Here is a 20331-nt window from a genome sequence, read left to right on the forward strand (position 1 = left end):
TTGGCCACCTGCCTCGGTTTATTGCATGTGGACTGTGCATGTCAGCTGTCAATTTGATTGTTTTATCGGCCTTTGTTTGTGCTTGTTTTTATATTGCTCCATAAATAAAGTTGAGTTATAGTCACAAAGAGCCACATCAAATGGATGAAAGAGCCACACTTGGCTCAGCAACCTCATTTTGCAGTCCCGCATTCAGTCCAATGAGACGCCGGTGATAGAACAGCGAGGGTGCAGTTGCGCTACCCAGTGGTGAATTCGGAGAATTACACTTGACATATGTCATTAAAATTCGTAATTGCATTTTATATATCTTTAAGCACACAAAACGTTTCAAATAAACGTGATTAAAAATGTTGACTGGAGTGGTACGAAGCACAAGCAACACAAGCGTGCGTACGTCACGCGAGTGACGTCAGAGATCTCTGAACGAACTCTCGCGCAGGAGCACACCGGCCATTTTTCCTCAATAGCACTGCTGCCGCTTTGGGGAGTGACAAAAGCGCTTCCTACCACTTTGATAAGCCTACAAGTTTGGACAAGTGTGACTCGGCTCTGCAAGCTTGGGAAAAAGTTAAAACAGGACCCGAATCATGCTGCCACTGACGCGTGCAAAGTTATTTTGCTGACATCCTTGTCCGGGTTTGGCTTGACTAAAGTGTCGCACAAATGGAAATGGTGTCCAGCGAGGAGAACCAGTTCGTTTCCAAAGAGGTGAGCCGATCCGATCCAAACTCAGCTCGGATTGCACAATTATCCTGTCATCTTGACTTTACACCCAGAATGCCAGAATACATGTGCGTGATGTCAACGTGTTAAAAGCAGCTTGTTGTTGTTGTTTAGAGGCTAACTTAGCTGCTAGCTGTTAGCCTCCAAACATGACTTGGACGGCCTATCGTGACATGGCTAACTAAAACATTGGCGTTGACGGCACTACATTGGAGACAAGTGATCTCTCGTAACTAAACTGGAGCTTTAGAGTCATTTTAATGACTAACATGTGAATTGGAATGCGTGACAGCCACGACGTTTTCTGTTGACACGATATGGCCAAATAATATTTCGTCAACTTCCAAGTAGCAGCAGCTCGCTGTCAAGCTAGTCGTCTGATAAGTCCAAACATTGGCAAGCTCTCTACTTTGCTTGAATGCGTTCAGTCCAAATGTGTTTCGGTACGTTTGATACGGTGGAGAATATTTTATTGTCATGTTGGGGCTCGTTTTGAAATGGAGTTTTAGCTTTCTGTTCTACAAGGTGTGTCAGATGCACAATACGAGTTAAAAAATTGACACCGTCACTCTTCAGAATACGCGCTCACAAACGTGATATTTATGTATTTTGCATGATCAAAGTGTTTCCCAAAGTAATCCTGCAGGCTCAATCGATGACGATCGGCTGTCCTTTTGCCAGAGGTGGGGTGGTGAAGCTAATAATGTTGTCAAAAGTCCTCCGACTCAAGTGAAAGTAAAAAGTAGTCCTCTATTAATATCTTGAGTAACAGAAGAAGAGGAATCTTCAACTTTTAAAAAAGACCACTATATTTAGGAGGCAGTATCAGCAGTCCCCATAGGTGGGTGTGTAAAAATAAAACGTCTCACTGTTAACTTGTGATTTCATTTGTCAAATTAGAGCGTGATTGACAGACAAAAAGTCGGAATTCACAACTTCTGAGTAATAATCAATTACATTTGTTCCTTGTGATATCATGGTTCAATTTGTGTGGGTTCAGTGCATCAAGCGGGATGGTCTGCCACATATTGCCTGCGTTAAACGAGGGATTACTGCAAATTTTTATAAATCGTGACGTGCATCACGTAAATTACTCGCACTACTAACATTGTTTCTGTGTCGCACGACTGAGGTTGTGTGTGAGCATCTGACTTTCTGTCACCGTTTTGATTGGTGAAATGGAGTCAAATGTTGGATTAAAAGCACAGGAGGCCCAAGTCTGATGAACCAAAATAAATGGATCACATTAAGAGTAATTGAGCCTGATAACGATCCAGATTTGGGCACCCCAGATAGCGCTGCGGATAAAACACAAGTTAGCTAGCACGTGTCCTTCATAATATTACCGTTCATCAGCGTAATAATGTAGTAGAGTAGTACCTTGACACACAAGTGACCAATTTATAAGGTTTAGAGGTCGGGGCTGTTGCTAATCCAATCTTTTTTCTTTGACTTGAGAGCTAAAATTTGAAATAAAAGCGATAGATGACTCAAGTCACTTCATAAGCCACGGGTTGCCAGATAGTGAACCACTTTTCAAAAAGATGCTCGAAGCTGGACCAGTCAAACTAAACATATTAAACTTACATAATCATAAAAAAATTAAATTTGCCTTTTATCAAACATCTGAAGGCCTATAAGAGGCAAAATGGTAAACTTTGGGGAAACAAACATCTTTATTTTTATTACAAGATTTTTTTTTTTTTATCTTATCCCAATTTGGAGACATGAAGCCTGTCTTGCTCATAAATCTGATGCAATTTACATATCTGTAGCATGATGTTATGACAATTGGAACGCGACCAGCCGACTTCAAATTTTGCAACATGTGTTCCATGTCACCCGCTGCACACGCTTTTCACTTTCACATTTAAATGTTTACTTTTGCACACACACAAAAGTGTTACTGGAATTTTTTCAGTGCCTTTGTTTGATAACAAATATCAGCTAGAATATGGCTGCGTCATCATTCACTTGTTGACTTAGGTTGCTTTTCTGTTGTTTTAGTATTTTGCTGCATCTCATAAATGGTGTGTATTGCTATGTCTGTCTACTAATATTATCTTTGCTGCTCTTTGAAGTATAGCCATAAATAAAATAAAAGACGTTGTTGTTTGTGCTACGTTACGTGTGTGTGTGTCATGTTGGCACCCGGTGATTATATCCATGTTAAAAATAACCTTTAATCTCATAATACACTTGTGTGATGTCAGCTGTGGCTCCTTTATAGAACACGTTGCTCGCATGTTGCCTTGATTACAAAACCCATGATAAAGATGAATGTCACTCTCATTGTTCCTTGAAGAAGTCGCTCTTTTCCCGAGCGCATGTTTGTAGTAGTAAGTCTGGACTCACAAGTCATCCATGTTGTTCCATATTATTAGGATGCATCTTGGAGGTGCAGACAGAGTCTTTTTGACGAGATGACGAGGATTTCTCAGGTAGCAGTGCCTTGCATTTTGCGTGTGCAGTGCAAGTGAACGCTCATTGGCAGCATGTTGGTAGCTAGTTTGCATGAGGATAGTGCAACAATCCATGAGGTTTTGCAAGATTTGTAAAAAGTCAAGATGTACATTGAATGACCAATTCTGTCGTTGGAGCATGCTACTACTAGTTTCTTTACAATCCTACAATAATGGCCGCCTGCCTGGATACTGAGAGATAAGTTGTACTTCTGTCGAGCCAAGTTTAGGACAATACGCAAGACATTTTTTGTATTTACATTTTTTCTTGATTATCATATAATTTGAGATTGTTCCGTTTAAGCAGATTCATTGAATTGTTATGAAAAAGACCCGTTTCAGTCGTTCCTCTTGGGTAGCAGTTAAACAAATCGCTGTTAAGCCTGTAACCAAGCAGAGGCGAGCTTTTGCATGTCACCTGTCCGTTGTGATTTACAAGATTTCCTGGGCAAGCAGTTGCGTAGCAGCCTCTACATTCCACCAAAGTGTGCTATCGTCGTCCTACTCGAGTGTGAGCAAACATTGTGCTGACGAATATTGTGCTCTGTGCATCATGATGACATCACTTCCCGTAGACCTTCTCTCTACCACCTTGTTCAGGATTTTGGAGCCGATCTCTGCCAAGCCGATCCCGGTGACGAAATCTGTGCAAAGTCAAATATTTTGGACTTTTGGGAAACATCAGCAATCTCAAATAACATGCAAATGTGTGTAAAAAACAAAACAAAAAAAACAACACATTTCAAAGCTGTCCTCTCCGTGCCAAGGAATCATTTGATTCTGGGTGAAAAATCTGCTGCACGTTTTCCAGAAATGTCACTCAACTTGTATTAAGTCGGTTTGACCCGTAACACGGCATGACGTGAGGTGTGTTCTGACTCATGTTGAACAAACATTGCACAATCAATAAAGTTCAAACTTTCATCAGCTTTTAGCACATTCAACACAGGATGGAAAATGGTCCAGTCATGCTGACTGCCTTCTCGTTGTCTTGTATTGCAGATCCAAAAAGCCGCAGACGAACCCAGAGTGCTTTGCATAATCCAGGACGTCACCTGTGTCAAAACAGTCAACGAGCGGTTGACCTTCAATCTGCCAGGCTCCACCGCCCTTTCCAAACTCTACGAAGATGTTGCCCACAAAGCAGGATATGTCAACGGCTCCTTTGAACTCGTCTGGGGAAACCCACAAGACATGGTTGGGAAATTCTTCTAGTGACACATCACACAATTATTATCACTTCAGTTGTCGTACAAGAATTTTCTTTACCATTTACATAGTCTCGTGAAATCTGTTCCCTTGACGTTGTGCTGTATCTGGACTCTGCGAAGGCTGTGTTTGAAAATCACACATGGCCTAAACGTTTGATTCCAATGTGGATTTGGACATTGCATTGTTCAGTTGTACAAATCAAACTTAGTGCAGGAGTTTTACCCAATTTGATTGCTCGTATTTGCTGATGGTGAAGAATTTTGAAGGAGGGTAGTATGTGCTCCTTTGTGTACATACTGACTGTCCCTTTTCTTAAAGGAGCCCAAGCTAAACTAATCCCGCTGCTGACCTAGGGCAAAGCCTTAGGTTCTGTAACCTCTTGTTATCTCACTGAGTAGGTCAGTGGATTAAGATACGCTATGATTCCCCTGCAGCTCTCTCTGCTTGCTCAGACTCTGCATGGCCATCAGGAAGGAAATGTGCACGTTAGCTTCAAGCTGTTTTACTTCATTTGTTTTCATGAATGCTAAAAATAATTTCAGTGGGAAATAATGTTTGACTGTGTATCGAGAGTCTTGGGTTTACAGTGGTCCTGACGATTGACTTGCCTTTCAGGGTTACAAGCATCTTGAAGTGATTTAATTTGCACATTGATGGAATAATTTTGTCACACAACACAAGAAGGCACACTTGCTTATGCACTGGAACTGGAACTAACAAATATTCTTTTAATCGATTCATCGAAGCTACACACCCCAGCTCCGCTTTGCAGAAGTTACATAAAACTTTATTATCGTATCTTTTAAGTCACCTCCAAACCTTGGACGTTGTTTTTCCCTTCCCCAATGAGCGAGTGCATTTGCGGTAAACATGTACAGTGGCAAATTTAATTTCTGCAGTTGATTTTGCCGATTCTTTTTTTTGTTTGTTTTTTTTCCTCCGATCTAGCCCTAGTAGACTGTGCTCACCTGAAACTAATGGGACCATAAAGAACTCTACACATAGAATGTGCACAAACACAAATCGGAGTTACACGAATCACTGTACTGTGTACTCAGTCGTTAAATTATTATTCAGCGCAAACAAGTCACATTCACATGAGGCTCATCAATAGTATGAACTAGCATATTTGCCGAAGTAAAACACTAGCACGAGCACAAATGACAAACATGGGCTGCTTGCTGTTGCGATGAACTGCGATTTACAGTACATATGAATACGATCCAAACCAAAACCCCTGCAGGAGAGAAAAACACAAGTTACTGTAAAAGACTGATATTTGAATCTACCTTCCCTTTTGTACCTCTAGACACCCCTCGAGCACAGTGGAGAAGTGTCGCTTCTGGATTCTGGGTTTGAACCTGGTGGGAAGAGGAATTTCCTCCAGCTAACAGACAAAGATGGAGAACAACCACATGTTACTTCGGTGAGTGGTGCACAGACAATGTAATCAATCAAAATGCTTCGCTTGGCACTTCAGTTTGCTAGTGAGTGTAAAGGTTGGACTTAGGAGCAATGGAAATTTGCCTCCTTAGTCTCGAATGACTATTCTAAAGTGATGGGTACATCGGGTAAGATGAGAGGTGAATGAGGTAATGCAACCATCATGCCTCGTGTTTATCGTACAAACCTGCGGGGTTGATGTTTTGATCAACGCTTGTGTCTTTGGACCAGGTTCAGAAGTTTTAACTGTTGATGGGATGACTCGCGCTATGTTGTTTTTACTTACCGCAAAAACTTAATTTGTTTCTCTGTTTTTCCATGCGTTTAGGATGAGTCTGCCGCAGCGGATAGCAGCGGACTGGATGATAGCTCCCAGGAACGCTTCATTGGGCCCCTGCCCCGAGACGGCACCGTTGGCTGCAGTGGAGATTGCAGTACCCCCTCTTACTCTTACACCTCCATCCTCAGCAAATCTGATACGGGTGAGGCCTTCTCACCTGTAAAATGTGGCATGTTTTTCTGCAAGCACAGCGGTCTTCTTAGTTTGCTCTCTCTCCTACTTTAGGTTACGTGGGTTTGGTCAACCAAGCAATGACCTGCTATTTGAACAGTCTCTTACAAACACTGTACATGACCCCGGAGTTCAGAAATGCACTGTACAAGTAAGTGAAGATTTGAAGTCAACCCCTGTTTATCGCAGGTGATATGGGTCCAGGTTGATCAAAAATTAAAATACTTTATTCACACAAAACACATTGTAAACTAATTTCAACACAAATAAGCAATAATAACGTACATGTGCCTTTAGGAGGCGGTGGATGCTGAATTAAGATTAATGCGGAGCAATACTGTAGTCAAAGCCATCGCGTTTTCTGTAAACTTTTAAAACATTTGCTATTGTTGGACACTTCAGCTGGGAGTTTGAGGAATCTGAAGAGGACCCAGTCACGAGCATTCCCTACCAGCTGCAAAGACTCTTTGTTCTTCTCCAGACGAGTAAGAAACGCGCCATTGAGACCACCGATGTGACGCGAAGCTTTGGATGGGACAGTAGTGAAGGTAAATGTTCATGCTCTTTCACAGTAGGAATGATTTGGTGTGAGAAGGAAACATCACATGCTGTGGGATTTACCCTTTTGTTTTTATTTTTATCCCAGCTTGGCAACAACATGATGTGCAGGAACTTTGCAGGGTCATGTTTGATGCCCTGGAGCAAAAGTGGAAGCAGACAGAACAGGTGGGAGAAAGCACAAACAGAAAATCAGCCCCACATCACAAAGACAACAAAAGGCTTTATTTGTGCAAAAAGGGAGGGTTTGACACTTTTTTCCCCCAAGATTATGGACTGGGCAGGATTGCGAAGACTTAGGCCTCTGGCTGTGCAGACCACAAGGCTGCACATGAGACAAATGAACTTGTTTTCCATTCATTGAAAACAATGCGACTTACTCATTAATTATCCTGTGGGAGATTTTTTTGATAGATCATTTCTCCATCCCGTTGGGATGAAATATGAACTATGTCCTAGTTTACCCCTGTAAAGCCATGTTTGAAAATACCTTTTCAGTGTTTTCTGGAAATATCCACCAAAAAATGACTGGAAAAATTCAGACCTCTGCAAATGCAGCAGTTTTATTTTACTATTACATTATGTGGCAGCTATTGTAGCTGGTGGTGCATTATTTCCCTCCAAAGAGAGAGAAAATGGCATGCTGACATCTACCAGCTTGATCGAAATGTCAAAAAGCTGTGACTGCTCCTGTCATGGACCAAACAAGTGCTGTTAATAATTTGTGAAATGTCTATGACTTTGTAGAATGACTATCTCTTCAGTTTCTTTGCAAGCTGGACTTTTACGATGAATCATATCAGTGAATGAAGCCTGGCTGCGTTCCTCTCTTCAGGCGGACCTGATCAACCAGTTGTACCAGGGGAAACTCAAGGATTACGTCCGCTGTTTGGAGTGCGGCTACGAGAGCTGGAGGATTGACACTTACCTTGATATCCCTCTTGTAATAAGACCATTTGGGGCGAGTCAAGCCTATGGCAGTGTGGTATGTTTTGCTCTATGGTCACCCCCAACCCCCTCCCTCCCTTTCACACTATGGTGTCACGGGAGTGCTAGTTTGAATAAAATTGAATTTCATTTTGGTGCTCCAGGAGGAGGCATTGCAGGCATTTATCCAGCCCGAAACTCTAGATGGACCCAACCAGTACTTTTGCGAACGTTGCAAAAAGAAATGTGATGCCCGGAAGGTGAGCTCACTGTGAATGAGTTTGCACAATCTATATGCAAAATACAGAAATACACGTTTCTGAGGATTCCGTTATTCCGCAAATCACTTATTTCGTTACAGGGTTTGAGGTTTCTGCATTTTCCTTACCTGCTGATGCTGCAGCTGAAGCGATTTGATTTTGACTATACCACTATGCATCGCATCAAACTCAATGAGAGTATGACTTTCCCCGAGGAACTCGACATGAGTCCATTCATCGATGTGGAGGATGAGGTGAGAGCAATTATTGTGGGAACATGTATGTTGATGAGTCACTGGCCGCGGGCTGGCTTGTTGTAGCAATCACTGATTTTTCCTTGAGCCAATCATGATTATTGTCGATGAGCACTTGAGCTATTTTCCATTCAAATTCATTTTTTTTGTGATCTGTTCAAATGGCGTCTGTAGAAGTCCCCTCAGACAGAAAGCTGCACTGATAGTGGAGCAGAGAATGAAGGCAGTTGCCACAGTGACCAGATGAGCAATGATTTCTCCACTGAAGATTGTGTGGACGAGGGCATTTGCCTGGACAGCACTGCCAGCGCAGAGAGGGTCTTAAAGCAAAAGGTAATTGCTTAACAAATATGAAGAGTCCATTTGGATGAACATGTGTTTTCTGTTACTAATCAAATATTGATAAGAATTTTTGTAAGAAGTATTATTCAAAAACACCTTGGTCTCCAAGAAGGCCATGTCGCACACACATGCAAATAATTCGTAGATTTGATGAAAATACATAAAGAAAGGACATCATGGCGAAGCTGCAGTAATAGGTTACTTTTTGCAGCGTAGGAAAAGTATTATTGTGAATATTATTGTACCATCTTTCTGCATATCTCACTGCACCATTTATTTAATGGTTTATACTGCTATTTCAGAGTCAGAGTCAGTTTGTTAGCCCGTCAGTGGTTTGCATTGTTACTATGAAGACTTTTGACGGACTGTGGTTAATGATAATTTTGTTACAAGTAAAAAGCAAGCATCTACACACACACACCCCCCTTTTTTTTTTGTAGTTTTTATTCTGTCATTATTGCTATTATTATTCACTCTGAGCAAAAACATTTCCAACCCTTTTTGTCAGAGTTTGCCGAGCTTTGAGCTGTTCTCCGTCATGGTCCATTCGGGAAGCGCCGCAGGCGGGCACTACTATGCCTGCATCAAATCCTTCACTGACGGCCAGTGGTACAGTTTCAATGACCAGCATGTTAGCAAGGTCAGTATGAACCATTGGGAGTTTCCTTGTCATCATGATTAAGATGAGAGCTTCATCGTGTCATATTTTCCCCCGTGATCTTTTTCTCAGCGACTGATCATCACCATTGTCATATCTCTTCACGCCTGCTTGATATGTTTTCTTTTTTTGGATAGATCACCCAGGAGGACATCAGAAAGACTTATGGGGGGTCCTCGGGGAGCAGAGGATATTATTCCAGTGCCTTTGCAAGGTTGCTTTTGTATATGAGCTCTACTTTGCTGTGTTTTTACTTTTGTGAAGATGAGTAGCATTTCCTTGTTAATATGAGTGTTTTTTTTCCCTCCAACAGCTCTACGAATGCTTATATGCTGATTTATAGATTGAAGGATCCCTCAAGGAATGCAAGTAAGGATTTTCTTCACTTACAGTGATCCATGTTACCAGTGAAATGATTGTAGCTTCTTCCTCAGCCAGTGTCGATCATTCACATACAAAACACTGACTTGTAAAGAAGTTGTAGAACATACGGATTCACACGGTTACGTGCGGAAAGAGTAGCACATCGACAACATCAACTTGCCACGCAAACGCAACTCACTGAACCCGAGGGGGCAATGTGTCAGATAAAAGGAGACGCGCAAACTCGTTTCACCACTCAAGGAAAATCACACGTTGAAGCAGTCAGGCTGTCAAAGTGAAAATGAAAAAGAAGTCCAAAGAGCAAAGCATTAGTTATTTAGTCCATATGAAAAGAGAGCAGTAACTACCTCATGTAGCTTGACCCGCACTTTGACAAGAACACCGAGTAAGGTGGCACAAGAATGCTTTTATCGTTAGTGCACGTTTGTTAGACTTGTATGGCATACTTAGAAGCATAGATTCCGCTGCTGTTTGTTTCTAATCCTCAAGACTTTGAATTCTTGACGCTTTCAGCCTCTAACTTAAAGCTGCTGTCTGAAATGCATAAACTAAAGTCTTGTGTTGTGACCATGCCTGCTGTTTTCATTGCCCTCGAATCAAAACTTTACATGTCTCCTGTCTGAAGAGTATTTAGCTATGGATGACTTCCCAGAACACTTGAAGAGTTTGGTTCAGAAAGAGAAAGAGTCCGAAGAGCAGGAGAAGAAACAGAGAGAGATTGAGCGAAACACTTGCAAGGTAGCTGACTTGATTCAATGTGTGTGTATGAATCCTCTGATGTATTGCTTCTTTATGTTTTTGAACCTATATTCCTTATTTTAGATCAAACTTTTCTGTATGCACCCTTCAAAAATGATGGTAGAGAGCAAGCTGGAGGTGCACAAGGACAAAACTCTTCGGGAAGCCACAGAAATGGCCTACAAGGTTTGTTTGTTTACAGTCCTTGAACAGGAAAAAGGTGTGATGGATCCACGTTGATCATGTACTGTGTTTGAAGCTGATGGAGCTGGAGGAAGCGGTCCCCTTGGACTGCTGTCGCCTGGTAAAGTACGATGAGTTCCACGAGTACCTGGAGCGCTCCTACGAGGGCGAGGAGGACACACCCATGGGCCTTCTGCTCGGAGGTGTCAAATCCTCTTACATGTTCGACTTGCTGCTGGAGACCCGCCGGCCAGAGCAAGTGTTCCTGCCTTACAAACCGGGAGGTGGGGAGCCCGCTCTTACTGAGACACTTGCATACACTACTGTAAAAAAAAAAAAGCCTTTGATTAATGACAAATAATGTTCAGATATTCTTGTAGACTTTTCCTTATGTATTATTTATTTTTCTTTTTTGCGCAAGTCTAAATTTTTTTTTTTTGCGCTGCAGCAAGCATGATGCTGTCAATATGCTTCACTGTAGGTACGGTTTAACCCTGGTTTCAAATTGTTGCAAAAACACATTTAAATTCTCACAAATACATGTGGGAAAGTGTGTTTAGGTCTGATGAAGCAAAGTAATAGTCACGCGTCCTAAGTTTGGGGAAAATGTCATTTGAACAGGTGTGTGTAGACTTTTATTCATCCACTGTACACGGCTTTTCTTTCAAATCATTTTTTTTTTTGACCCCCAAACTTTGAATAGTAGAATATTCAAATCGTCGTGCCCATGTCGCTAGCAAAGAATGCATTGAGAATTGTATTGTCCTTGTCACTTAATTATGTGTGGATGTATTGTCGTTTTCCCACAGAGGTGATGGTGAAGGTTCATGTTGTGGATCTGAAAACCGAAACCATCGCCCCTCCCATCAGTGTTCGGGCTTACCTGAACCAGACCATCACTGAATTCAAGCAACTTATTGCACAGGTTTACTTTTCATCTCTTATTACTTCCAGGGCTGAAAAAATTAATTGAGTCTATGAATAACTAATTTAATAAAAAAAAAAAAATAATCAAAGCGAAATGTCTGCACATTAATACACAATAATGCGTTTTCATTTTTTGTTTGATTAATTAACGCAATAATGTGAAGGATAGTTGATTTAAAAATATCCAATGGCTTTAGGCCTAGTCTAATCATGGGTCCTCCAATTTGTTGCCTTGAACAAACCGGTTCCTGGTAGTTATCGACATCATATGTGTCCTTCAGGCGACAGGGCTATCAGCAGAATCAATGCGCGTGGTTCTGGAGCGTTGCTACAATGACCTGCGGCTCCTGTATGTTCCAAACAAGACACTGAAAGCGGAAGGGTTTTTCAGGAGTAACAAGGTCTGTGGATTTATTTGAATTCTGGCTTACAAGATCACATTTTATCATGTAGTGTTTTAGGGGTTGGCTGACAAAGTACCGTGAACACAACAAAACATTGATTGCGACCCTCTCACCTTGTCTTTTGCATTTTATGTTCTGTTAGATTTTTGTGGAGAGTTCAGAGTCAACTGACCATCAGGTCGCCTTCACTGACTCGTTGCTGTGGAAGCTGTTAGATCGCCACGGGAATACTATTCGATTACTGCTCTTGCTACCTGAACAGTCCCCCGGCACTTTGGCCAGCAGAACTATTTGCCAAAAGGTTGGCAGTGACTCAGATGTGGCATTTGAAGGATCAAAAGGCAACAGGAAATCAGTGGAGGCTATCCTTGAAGAGAGCACAGAAAAGTTAAAGAACCTCTCCCTGCAGCAGCAGCAGGGATCCAGCACCAGCGACAGTCAGAAAAGCTCTGACACCAGCGACTTTGAACTTATCGAATCCCCCAGCCAAGAAGCGGACTCAAACTCACCCTGCGTGGCCGCAGACAACAGAGATCTAGAAAACCGGATCGGGGGCACAACTGGGTGCAGGGGAAGCGCCTCGTCCGACCCAGAAACCCACTTTGCCTCAGAGGAGCGCTCAGACTCTGAGGTTAACAACGACCGCAGCACCAGCTCAGTGGACAGCGACATCCTGAGCTCGAGTCACAGTAGTGACACGCTGTGCAATGCAGACAGCGCTCCCATCCAGCTGGCCAATGGCTTGGACTCGCACAGCATCACTAGTAGCCGTCGCTCCAAAGCCCGCGAGGGCAAGAAGGAGACCTGGGACACTGCGGAGGAAGACTCTGGCACGGACAGCGAGTATGACGACAACGGGAAGACCAAATCTAAAGCCCAGTACTTGTACTTCAGGACAGAACCTTGCTCCCAGGATGACTCCGCCTGCAATACACAAAAATGTATGCACTTTATGATGACGTTGAAACAACTTGTGTAGTCATCTTTTTTAATTATTTTCTAGTAATCAACCCCCCCCCCCCACCAAAAAAAAAGCTTTCGCATTGCTTACAGATGCCACCGTTAGTAACAAAGTACTATTATAGTCGAAATGAAGCTCCTTACTGTACTTCAAGATAGTTTCTAGGCAACAAGATGGCCCTAATAGGTCACCCTTGATAAGATCTCCAGTTTGTTTGTAAATGACGTCATTACCGGGGCCAAAGTAGCGGTTCGCTATGATCCTTTTGGTTTTGTCACCAGTGCTAAATTGCTTTGCTATCTTTATACCCCATGCGGTTATAAATCCAGATAACAACCTCCAAAGAAAGGAACTCATGACCTATTGATGTCAAAGTTCAGTGTCCTCTTACTGCAATGAGCCACACTGCCTATTAAACATGAAAAGCTCTTCAAACGCTACATATAATGCAGATGGGTGCCCCAGAAGTCACCGTGCACTTCCCATTTTTCCCCTCGTTTTGTTTCAGCTATCATTCAAACGGCCTTCAGTATTTGACAGCTTGGGCTTTGCACTTTTTGGAAACAAATCATTCCATTTGCCAGGCTTCGCGAGTTGACATTTTAGCAGTCCTGCAAAATTGTCGCCTGTCACAAAGATCCTGTCCCCAACTGCCAGATTGAAAAGTGTGGAATAATTGTTATTTACCCCCTGCAATACTGTGTTTTGGAGAGAAGAGAATTGCCAGCGTTGAGTTGTTTCCTGTGCTATTTCCCAGGTTTGGTGGTTCACGTGGACAAAAGGATAACGTTGGCAGCTTTCAAACACAATCTGGAGCCCTATGTCGGGGTCATCTCGTCCCAGTTTAAAGTGTTTCGGGTTTACGCCAACAACCAGGAGTTTGAAAGCGTACGGCTCAATGAAACACTGTCGTCATTCTCTGACGACAACAAGGTCAGGATCCGTTTACAAAATTGATTGCCCTCTGTTAGATTCGAGTAACACGTTGAACTTCCCGCAGATAACCATCCGACTTGGGAGGGCCCTTAAAAAGGGTGAATACAGAGTAAAAGTGTATCAACTACTAGTAAATGAACAAGAGGTGAGATTGAGAAGAAAAACAAGACAGAAGTTGCAAGCAAGTAGTGCTAATTATGATTTCTAATTACGTGTTTTGTGTAGCCCTGCAAGTTTCTTGTGGACACGGTCTTTGCAAAGGGCATGACTGTCAGACAGTCGAAAGAGGAGCTGCTCCCTCTCTTGAGAGAGCAGTGCAAGCTTGACCTCAACATTGACCGGTAAGGCCCACACACCAATGAGGAGACGTACATGCATATCCAACAAAAATATATTGTATCATGCTCAGGGTCCGTCTCAGGAAAAAGACTTGGAAGAATCCAGGGACAGTTTTTCTGGACTACCATGTTTATGAGGAAGATATCAGCATCTCCTCCAACTGGGAGGTTTTCCTGGAAATCCTCAATGGTAATTCTTTTAGGAGTAAACACCATGCACTATTTGTTGTCCTGCTCCCTGAAGGGCCTTTTGATCACTTTTTCAGAACATGAGAAGATGAAGTCCATGTCGCAGCTGGCTATCCTGACCCGAAAGTGGAGCCCGTCCACCATGAAGCTGGGTTCCTTCCAGGAAGTCATTCTGGAGAGCAGCAATGTTGAGGAACTCAAGGAGAAGGTTACTACAGTCTGTCCTGCCGCAAAATTCATTTGATGGATTTTTTTCCCCACACATATTGTATCATAGAGAACATATTTTTTTCTTCTTTTTTTTTTGCCATTGCAGCTGAGTGAAATTAGTGGTATCCATCTTGATAATCTGGAGTTTGCAAAGGTTTGTGAGATGTTTCCTTCTAAATCGTTGACTTTGTTAGCTTTTTTTTTTTTTTTTAACCAAGGGTCCTGTGTGCAGGGTCGAGGAACGTTTCCCTGTGACATTTCTGTGCTGGAGATCCATCAGGATTTGGACTGGAACCCCAAAGTGTCTGCGTTAAACATGTGGCCCCTGTACATCTGTGATGATGGGGCCGTGGTCTTCTACAGGTAAGAGCTCAGAATTTTGAAGAAACTGACCATTTGCCTTTACGTTTACAAGTTTACTCACCGTGGCAGAAGTAAAAACACAAGTGATCACATCTTATTTTTCATTAAATTTACCAGTAAAATAAACTACCGTTTTTTTTCCGTGTATAATGCGCAAAATTTAACTAATTTATTGTCCTAAAATCTGGGGTGCGCATTATACATGGGTACAAATTTTTTTAAATTTTTTTTTTTTTAAATTTTTTTTTTTTTTTTTTTAAGAAAATCATGGTACAACAAAACCAACAACAGGACTGACCGACAATAGTGTGTTTGTACTGTGCTCTGGTCATTTCGTCAAAGAAGGGATAATAGTCCTCTTCTCTTCTTGACTGACAATGAATGTGATAGTTTAATACAATCAGCAAATAACAAAATGCGTATTACAGGTAATATTTTATTTCACAACACTTTGCCATGTTCCTTTCGTCTCTGCTGTTCACTTCAAACACGCTCCATACGAACGCAATGCTCTCGTATCAGACGCTTGCTCGATCACCTGCTCGTTTGCTGTCACAATGTACCCTACACAAATCCGAAACATTTGTTGCGGCTCCGAGTCACGACGAGGGGCAAGTTTTGGTTTCCAAGGGTGTTTTTATTCCTCTTCAACGTCTCTCCCATACAGAGCCGCCTTTTTCACATGTCCGCACGTCACTTTCCTCTCTTTTCATCAGATTGCGGTGGTGCCTTTACGGGCAGTCGGAGAAATCAACGCCAACAAAAAAAAATACATCCAGCCTAGTTAAGACCATACCAAAGACTATAAAAATGGGACCCATTGCCTCCCTGCGTGTGTGACGATCATTGGGACTTAAAAAAAAAAAAAAAAAAAAAAAAAAAAAAAAAAAAAATTGGGTGCGTATTATACATGGGTACAGGCTTTTTTCCAGCATCCACATGCCATTTTTAGGGTGCGTATTATACATGGGGGCGCATTATACACGGAAAAAAACGGTAATAAGGCATTTTCCAGACGCAATGCAATCAATTAAGCAAAACAAAGGAAAAAAAAAATAAGTCATCAAAAAGGGAGAGGTGAGAAAAAGTCATGTGCGTTTGCAGGGACAGCACAGAGGAACCGATGGAGCTATCAGAAGATGAGCGCAATGAACTCATGAAGAAGGAAAGCAGCCGCCTCCTCAAGACCGGACATCGGGTCAGCTATTCCCCGCGGAAAGAGAAGGCCCTCAAGATCTACCTAGACGGGGGTCCTGCCAAGGACCCGGGGCAGGATTGAGTCCTGCAGCTTCTTTTTGCGTCATTCGGATCTTCTGGACACTCTCTGGGAGAGCTCTAGGTGAGCGGATCGGAAAAGACTTGAACGTCAAGCGGCGTTGTGAGGTAGAAATGCTCTGCCTCTCCACTCTGAGCTGGGAAACCCCATTGTGCACTGTTAGTTTGTGTTGTACTGTAAAGTTGAAAGGGAATTGAACAATTATTCCTGACAGAAAATGAATCAAACACTGTTTCGAAAAAAATGGGCTCAATCTTTGAAGATCATCAAGGCTCGTCTGACCAGTGAGTCTCCTTCTATTTGTCCGAGTCATCATCAATTCCTCAGAGATCGTTACGTGCTCACAGCTTTGCTTAGCTTTTTTTTTTTTTTTTTTTTTTTGCTCGCCCTTCTTCACCTGCGCCAGATTTCATCCCATCGTGCTTTTCAGTTCTCCTCTAGAAAATGTCAAGTAAAGATCATAACTGTCGTGATTTTGTAAATTACTTTCCTCTTATAATCATTCTTTGCAACGTCACACACATGCGCATTTTTTATTTGATCATTTTGTGGATTTCTTTATCTGATCTCCCTTGTGTGCGACATACTGAGAGAGGATGGGAGCTCCCTCATTGGGATTTTTCAGCTGACAGCGTGAGGTGTAGTTGGCACTTAAACCCACTGCTGCTTGATAAACGGACACCGGAGGGTGGAGAAAGTTCCCCAGGACACGTGTGTCTTGGCCTGCCACCAGCTGTTCATTGTAGAAATGCCAATATCAGATTTTTTTTTTTTTCCTCTGTTGGTGTTTATTTCTTTTGAGATTCAAAATCCTGTGTGAAAATAGTATGAGATGATTTTAGAATTTAATTAAAATGCTTTATTTCATAATCTCAGCTGTTCTTTTTTTATTTAAAAATCAAGACAGCTTTCTCTCAGGTCCACCGCACATCAAGAGACTCGTTGGTACACGATTCAATGACTTCATGAGTGGCCAATCATCGGCAACCGGTTTTGCTGCGATTCAAAATTTGAAACATCGCATGCACTGCACATTCATTCTTCACACATTCATTTGCTTGTCAAGAATCTGTGTGAAAACAACTTCTTAGTCTTTAAACATCACCTTTAAGATAATCAAAATAAGTCCTTCTTTTAGAGCAACTAAAAATAGATTACTATAAAAGCCCATGGAGTCTTTCTATAAACGCTTAGCAAAAGCTCATTTGATAGCCTCCCATTTAGAAAACCTTGCATTCAAATCTTGACAAATATACAAACAGTAGGTTGCCTCATTTGCATGAATGATTCATCTTTCCTGGTTGTACTGTTCCACTGGGATATATTCAGTAGTCGGCTAATTGGATTCAGTGGAAAAAATGACCGTATTTCCAAACATATTGTGCAGTACGATTTTATTGCTCTTCCAGTGTATTAAGCTTCAGTGCATAGTTCAAGCAAGGCTACAAAGTGCATGGACCGGATGATGAAGACTGCAGAATGATGACTTTTAGCCTACAGGTCATTGAGCTGTTGAGTATCAGCAACTGGTAAGCAAATTTGTGTATTTTTCCATTTCATGCGGTGTAGCTCTGTGTTGATTGCAAAACAATCATTGCTATGTGAATGAAGCATTTTAGAGGACGTAATCTATGGCCGAGTACAGGCTGTCTGTCAGATCCTCTTCGCTCGAGTCGACCGCTTTAAGGCACATGGATCCTCGTCTGGCAAAGGGGAGAGAGATCAATTCCTGGTTAATCCCCATTGAAAGTCACCAATTTGGAATATTTACCAAATTCCACAGCTTCACTTCCAATTCACTGGAAATTTACCGGACATTCGGCACCTTGTTGCAGCCGTACCCGAGACAAAAACGTATTCTTAGAAATGAAGATGAATGTTTTGTAAGGCTATTTGCCTTACAGTCCTGAGGTTGTGGATTTGAATCCAGAAGTTTGTATGCTCTCCCAGTGTTTGTGTGGATTCTCTTCATATTCCATAATGCAGATAATGCTAAGTAGAATTTAAAAAAAATTACTTATTTTTTCCAATCTCAATATATGGATTACTTGATGCATAATGTCTCAAAAAAAATCCATACGGTACAGTACTGTATGTGTAAACCTGAAATTCACAGATAATTTGTAAATGTCAAACACAGTATTGCCTTGGATGGATGGATTCTCTCACCCTAGGTGCTGGCAATGGAGGTCCCCAGCACAAGGACAATGTTTTCTGGGTGAGTCATCCTCTGTCAGGTGGTTGGAGGCAGGAACGCAGCGCTCGCGGTCAATGGGTTTAGGAGAGCAAACTGGGAAGAGGAGGGCTGAACACAACAGGGATGCAATTCAGTAGATCCTCGCACCCACTGCTGAACCACTCACTTATATTGTATGTACAGCACGAGTGTGTTTCCCCTCACCTGCATGGAAGGCACAGCAGAGGTCCGGACCACATTGTGCCTGATGCTGACACGTGCTGCCAGCTTGCCCTTTGGTGGAATTTGAACTGCACTGCCCCCAAATGCACAAGTGCACACCGCAGCACTCTTCATCCTTGGTGCAGGACTGCAATGACACACGAGCGATACATTGTCAAATGTATTAATCACTGAAAAGTCTTCACATGCCCAAAACAAAATGACAATTATTTCCTTATTGTCCAAGAATGTTAAACAATTGAAATTGTCTAACTTGACTCACCACATCGATGCCTTTGCAAAGTTGACATTTTGAATTGTTCTTGTCGTGCAGACAGTATCTCTCTTTCCCACAATCTTTCGTGGTGTCACAGCCCTAAAACAAGCATTCTCACATCAAAATTCATTCAAACAAGAGGGATTGCATTTTCAAACAAACATACGAGCCCTCCAAAAACACCATGTGGATGTGTTCCGAATGAACAAGTTACATTCAGTTAAAGGAGGTCAATACAGACCTGCCACTTAAAGTGCCACCAATTAACCCGAGTAAAATTGTTCTAGTAGGCTTTCTCTGACATTTTTGTCGCCATTACGTGCATCACAAGCCAATTGCAATTATTTATGTTGGTATCATTTTTCTAATCACAAAGTGTGCTAAGAAATTGGAATTTTAAGCTGTGATGGATAAAAATGAATGGATATTTTATGCCATTGACAAGAACTGATGTTAACTGAAAACTTCAAGCGGTAAACCAAACAAAATGGCAAAATTACAGTGTAACAAGCTGAAAGGGTACTAAAATCAAACAAGACCAATAGGAACAAAATGTGGTCGTAAATTCCACCTAGTCTCTGCTAAGATAATGCAATGCAACCTCGTTAAATTGACCCTCATTAGATGAACATGAAGTACTCACAGTATCAATGTGATTGTTCACCTCGGTTGACTGCGCAATTGTTGTAGCAATGGTCGACTCCTGTGTGGAAGCATACGTCACAGAGAAAACACGTCCCGCCACCATGCATAAACAAGTTTAAATCCACAAAAACAATAATGCTGTGTCATGTTATCTATACTTTATGTTCAGGCCTTAGCTGCTCATCCAGTTGCTCTCCTTGCACCACAGCAGGCTCCTCCTGCACGGAATCGCCCAGGATGAGATGAACTCCTGGATGCACCAACTCGGGTAATATGCCATTGCAAGGCGCCAGCAAAGTTAATAAGAAAAAGATGCCTTGCATGTTTGCACTCAGCACCATCTTCATCACTCATATGAGGCTGCTGCTGCAGGAGGAGGGTAGGGCTTGATGCTCCGAGCCTCCACTGCGTCACATGATACTGCATTGAAATGCTGCACCGTGCACTTCCTGCACAATATCATGAAGTAGATGTAGACAATCACTGAAAGGATACGGTGTTTTTTATCGGAACTACTGTCAGTTTTCTTTTCTCTCATCAATCTCTATTAGTCACAATAGTACGATAATCATTATAATAATCATAATAATCATAATAATTCATTATTAGTGCAGTGTGAATAGTTACCTTCAGGTTTTCCAACATTTTTTTTATATCATGAATATTATATAGTATATTATGTAACGATATAATGTGCACCCTTACTGACTTTACCTAATAAAATGGGGACAAGCAAAATAGTCACCCAA

General features: G+C 42.0%; 2 protein-coding genes across 3 annotated transcripts; one reads left to right on the forward strand and one right to left on the reverse strand.

Annotated features, from left to right (window-relative positions):
* Nucleotides 1-435: 435 nt before the first annotated feature.
* On the forward strand, nt 436-17132 carry usp47 (ubiquitin specific peptidase 47). Of its 2 annotated transcripts, XM_037247272.1 has the most exons (29): nt 667-711; nt 3111-3167; nt 4191-4385; nt 5710-5826; nt 6172-6325; nt 6409-6505; nt 6757-6902; nt 7001-7080; nt 7748-7897; nt 8004-8099; nt 8201-8353; nt 8528-8686; nt 9204-9335; nt 9491-9567; nt 9667-9722; nt 10363-10475; nt 10560-10661; nt 10735-10942; nt 11468-11583; nt 11867-11986; nt 12132-12930; nt 13708-13883; nt 13951-14031; nt 14112-14227; nt 14296-14414; nt 14491-14621; nt 14730-14777; nt 14856-14986; nt 16091-17132. In XM_037247272.1, the coding sequence occupies exons 1-29, from the start codon at nt 667-669 to the stop codon at nt 16263-16265; spliced, it is 4149 nt and encodes a 1382-aa protein (XP_037103167.1). In that variant the 3' UTR covers nt 16266-17132. The 2 variants fall into 2 exon arrangements, with proteins under 2 accessions (XP_037103168.1, XP_037103167.1); XM_037247273.1 differs by lacking the exon at nt 3111-3167 and having other exon boundaries at nt 436-711; nt 16091-16265.
* Nucleotides 17133-17639: 507 nt separating this feature from the next.
* dkk3a (dickkopf WNT signaling pathway inhibitor 3a) lies at nt 17640-20017 on the reverse strand. The gene is made up of 6 exons (XM_037247274.1): nt 19741-20017; nt 19581-19640; nt 18944-19036; nt 18664-18808; nt 18432-18567; nt 17640-17965 (listed from the first exon to the last, which is right to left on the reverse strand). Exons 1-6 carry the CDS (start codon nt 19927-19929, stop codon nt 17878-17880), a joined length of 711 nt encoding a protein of 236 aa, XP_037103169.1. The 5' UTR covers nt 19930-20017; the 3' UTR covers nt 17640-17877.
* Between the last annotated feature and the right edge of the window lie 314 nt (nt 20018-20331).

Source organism: Syngnathus acus, chromosome 3 (genome assembly GCF_901709675.1).
Source record: "Syngnathus acus chromosome 3, fSynAcu1.2, whole genome shotgun sequence".
NCBI lineage: Eukaryota > Metazoa > Chordata > Actinopteri > Syngnathiformes > Syngnathidae > Syngnathus > Syngnathus acus.

What these genes read in the sequence shown, in the direction of transcription:
- usp47 (XM_037247272.1), top strand. Translation starts at nt 667, where the DNA reads ATGGAAATGGTGTCCAGCGAGGAGAACCAGTTCGTTTCCAAAGAG. An exon ending in TTCAGAAATGCACTGTACAA is followed by an intron (nt 6,506 to 6,756) that starts GTAAGTGAAGAT and finishes TGGACACTTCAG; the next exon opens with CTGGGAGTTTGAGGAATCTG. An exon ending in TACTAGTAAATGAACAAGAG is followed by an intron (nt 14,032 to 14,111) that starts GTGAGATTGAGA and finishes TGTTTTGTGTAG; the next exon opens with CCCTGCAAGTTTCTTGTGGA.
- dkk3a (XM_037247274.1), bottom strand. Translation starts at nt 19,929, where the DNA reads ATGAAGATGGTGCTGAGTGCAAACATGCAAGGCATCTTTTTCTTATTA. An exon ending in AGCTAAGGCCTGAACATAAA is followed by an intron (nt 19,641 to 19,740) that starts GTATAGATAACA and finishes GCTTCCACACAG; the next exon opens with GAGTCGACCATTGCTACAAC. An exon ending in CTCCATTGCCAGCACCTAGG is followed by an intron (nt 17,966 to 18,431) that starts GTGAGAGAATCC and finishes CCCCTTTGCCAG; the next exon opens with ACGAGGATCCATGTGCCTTA.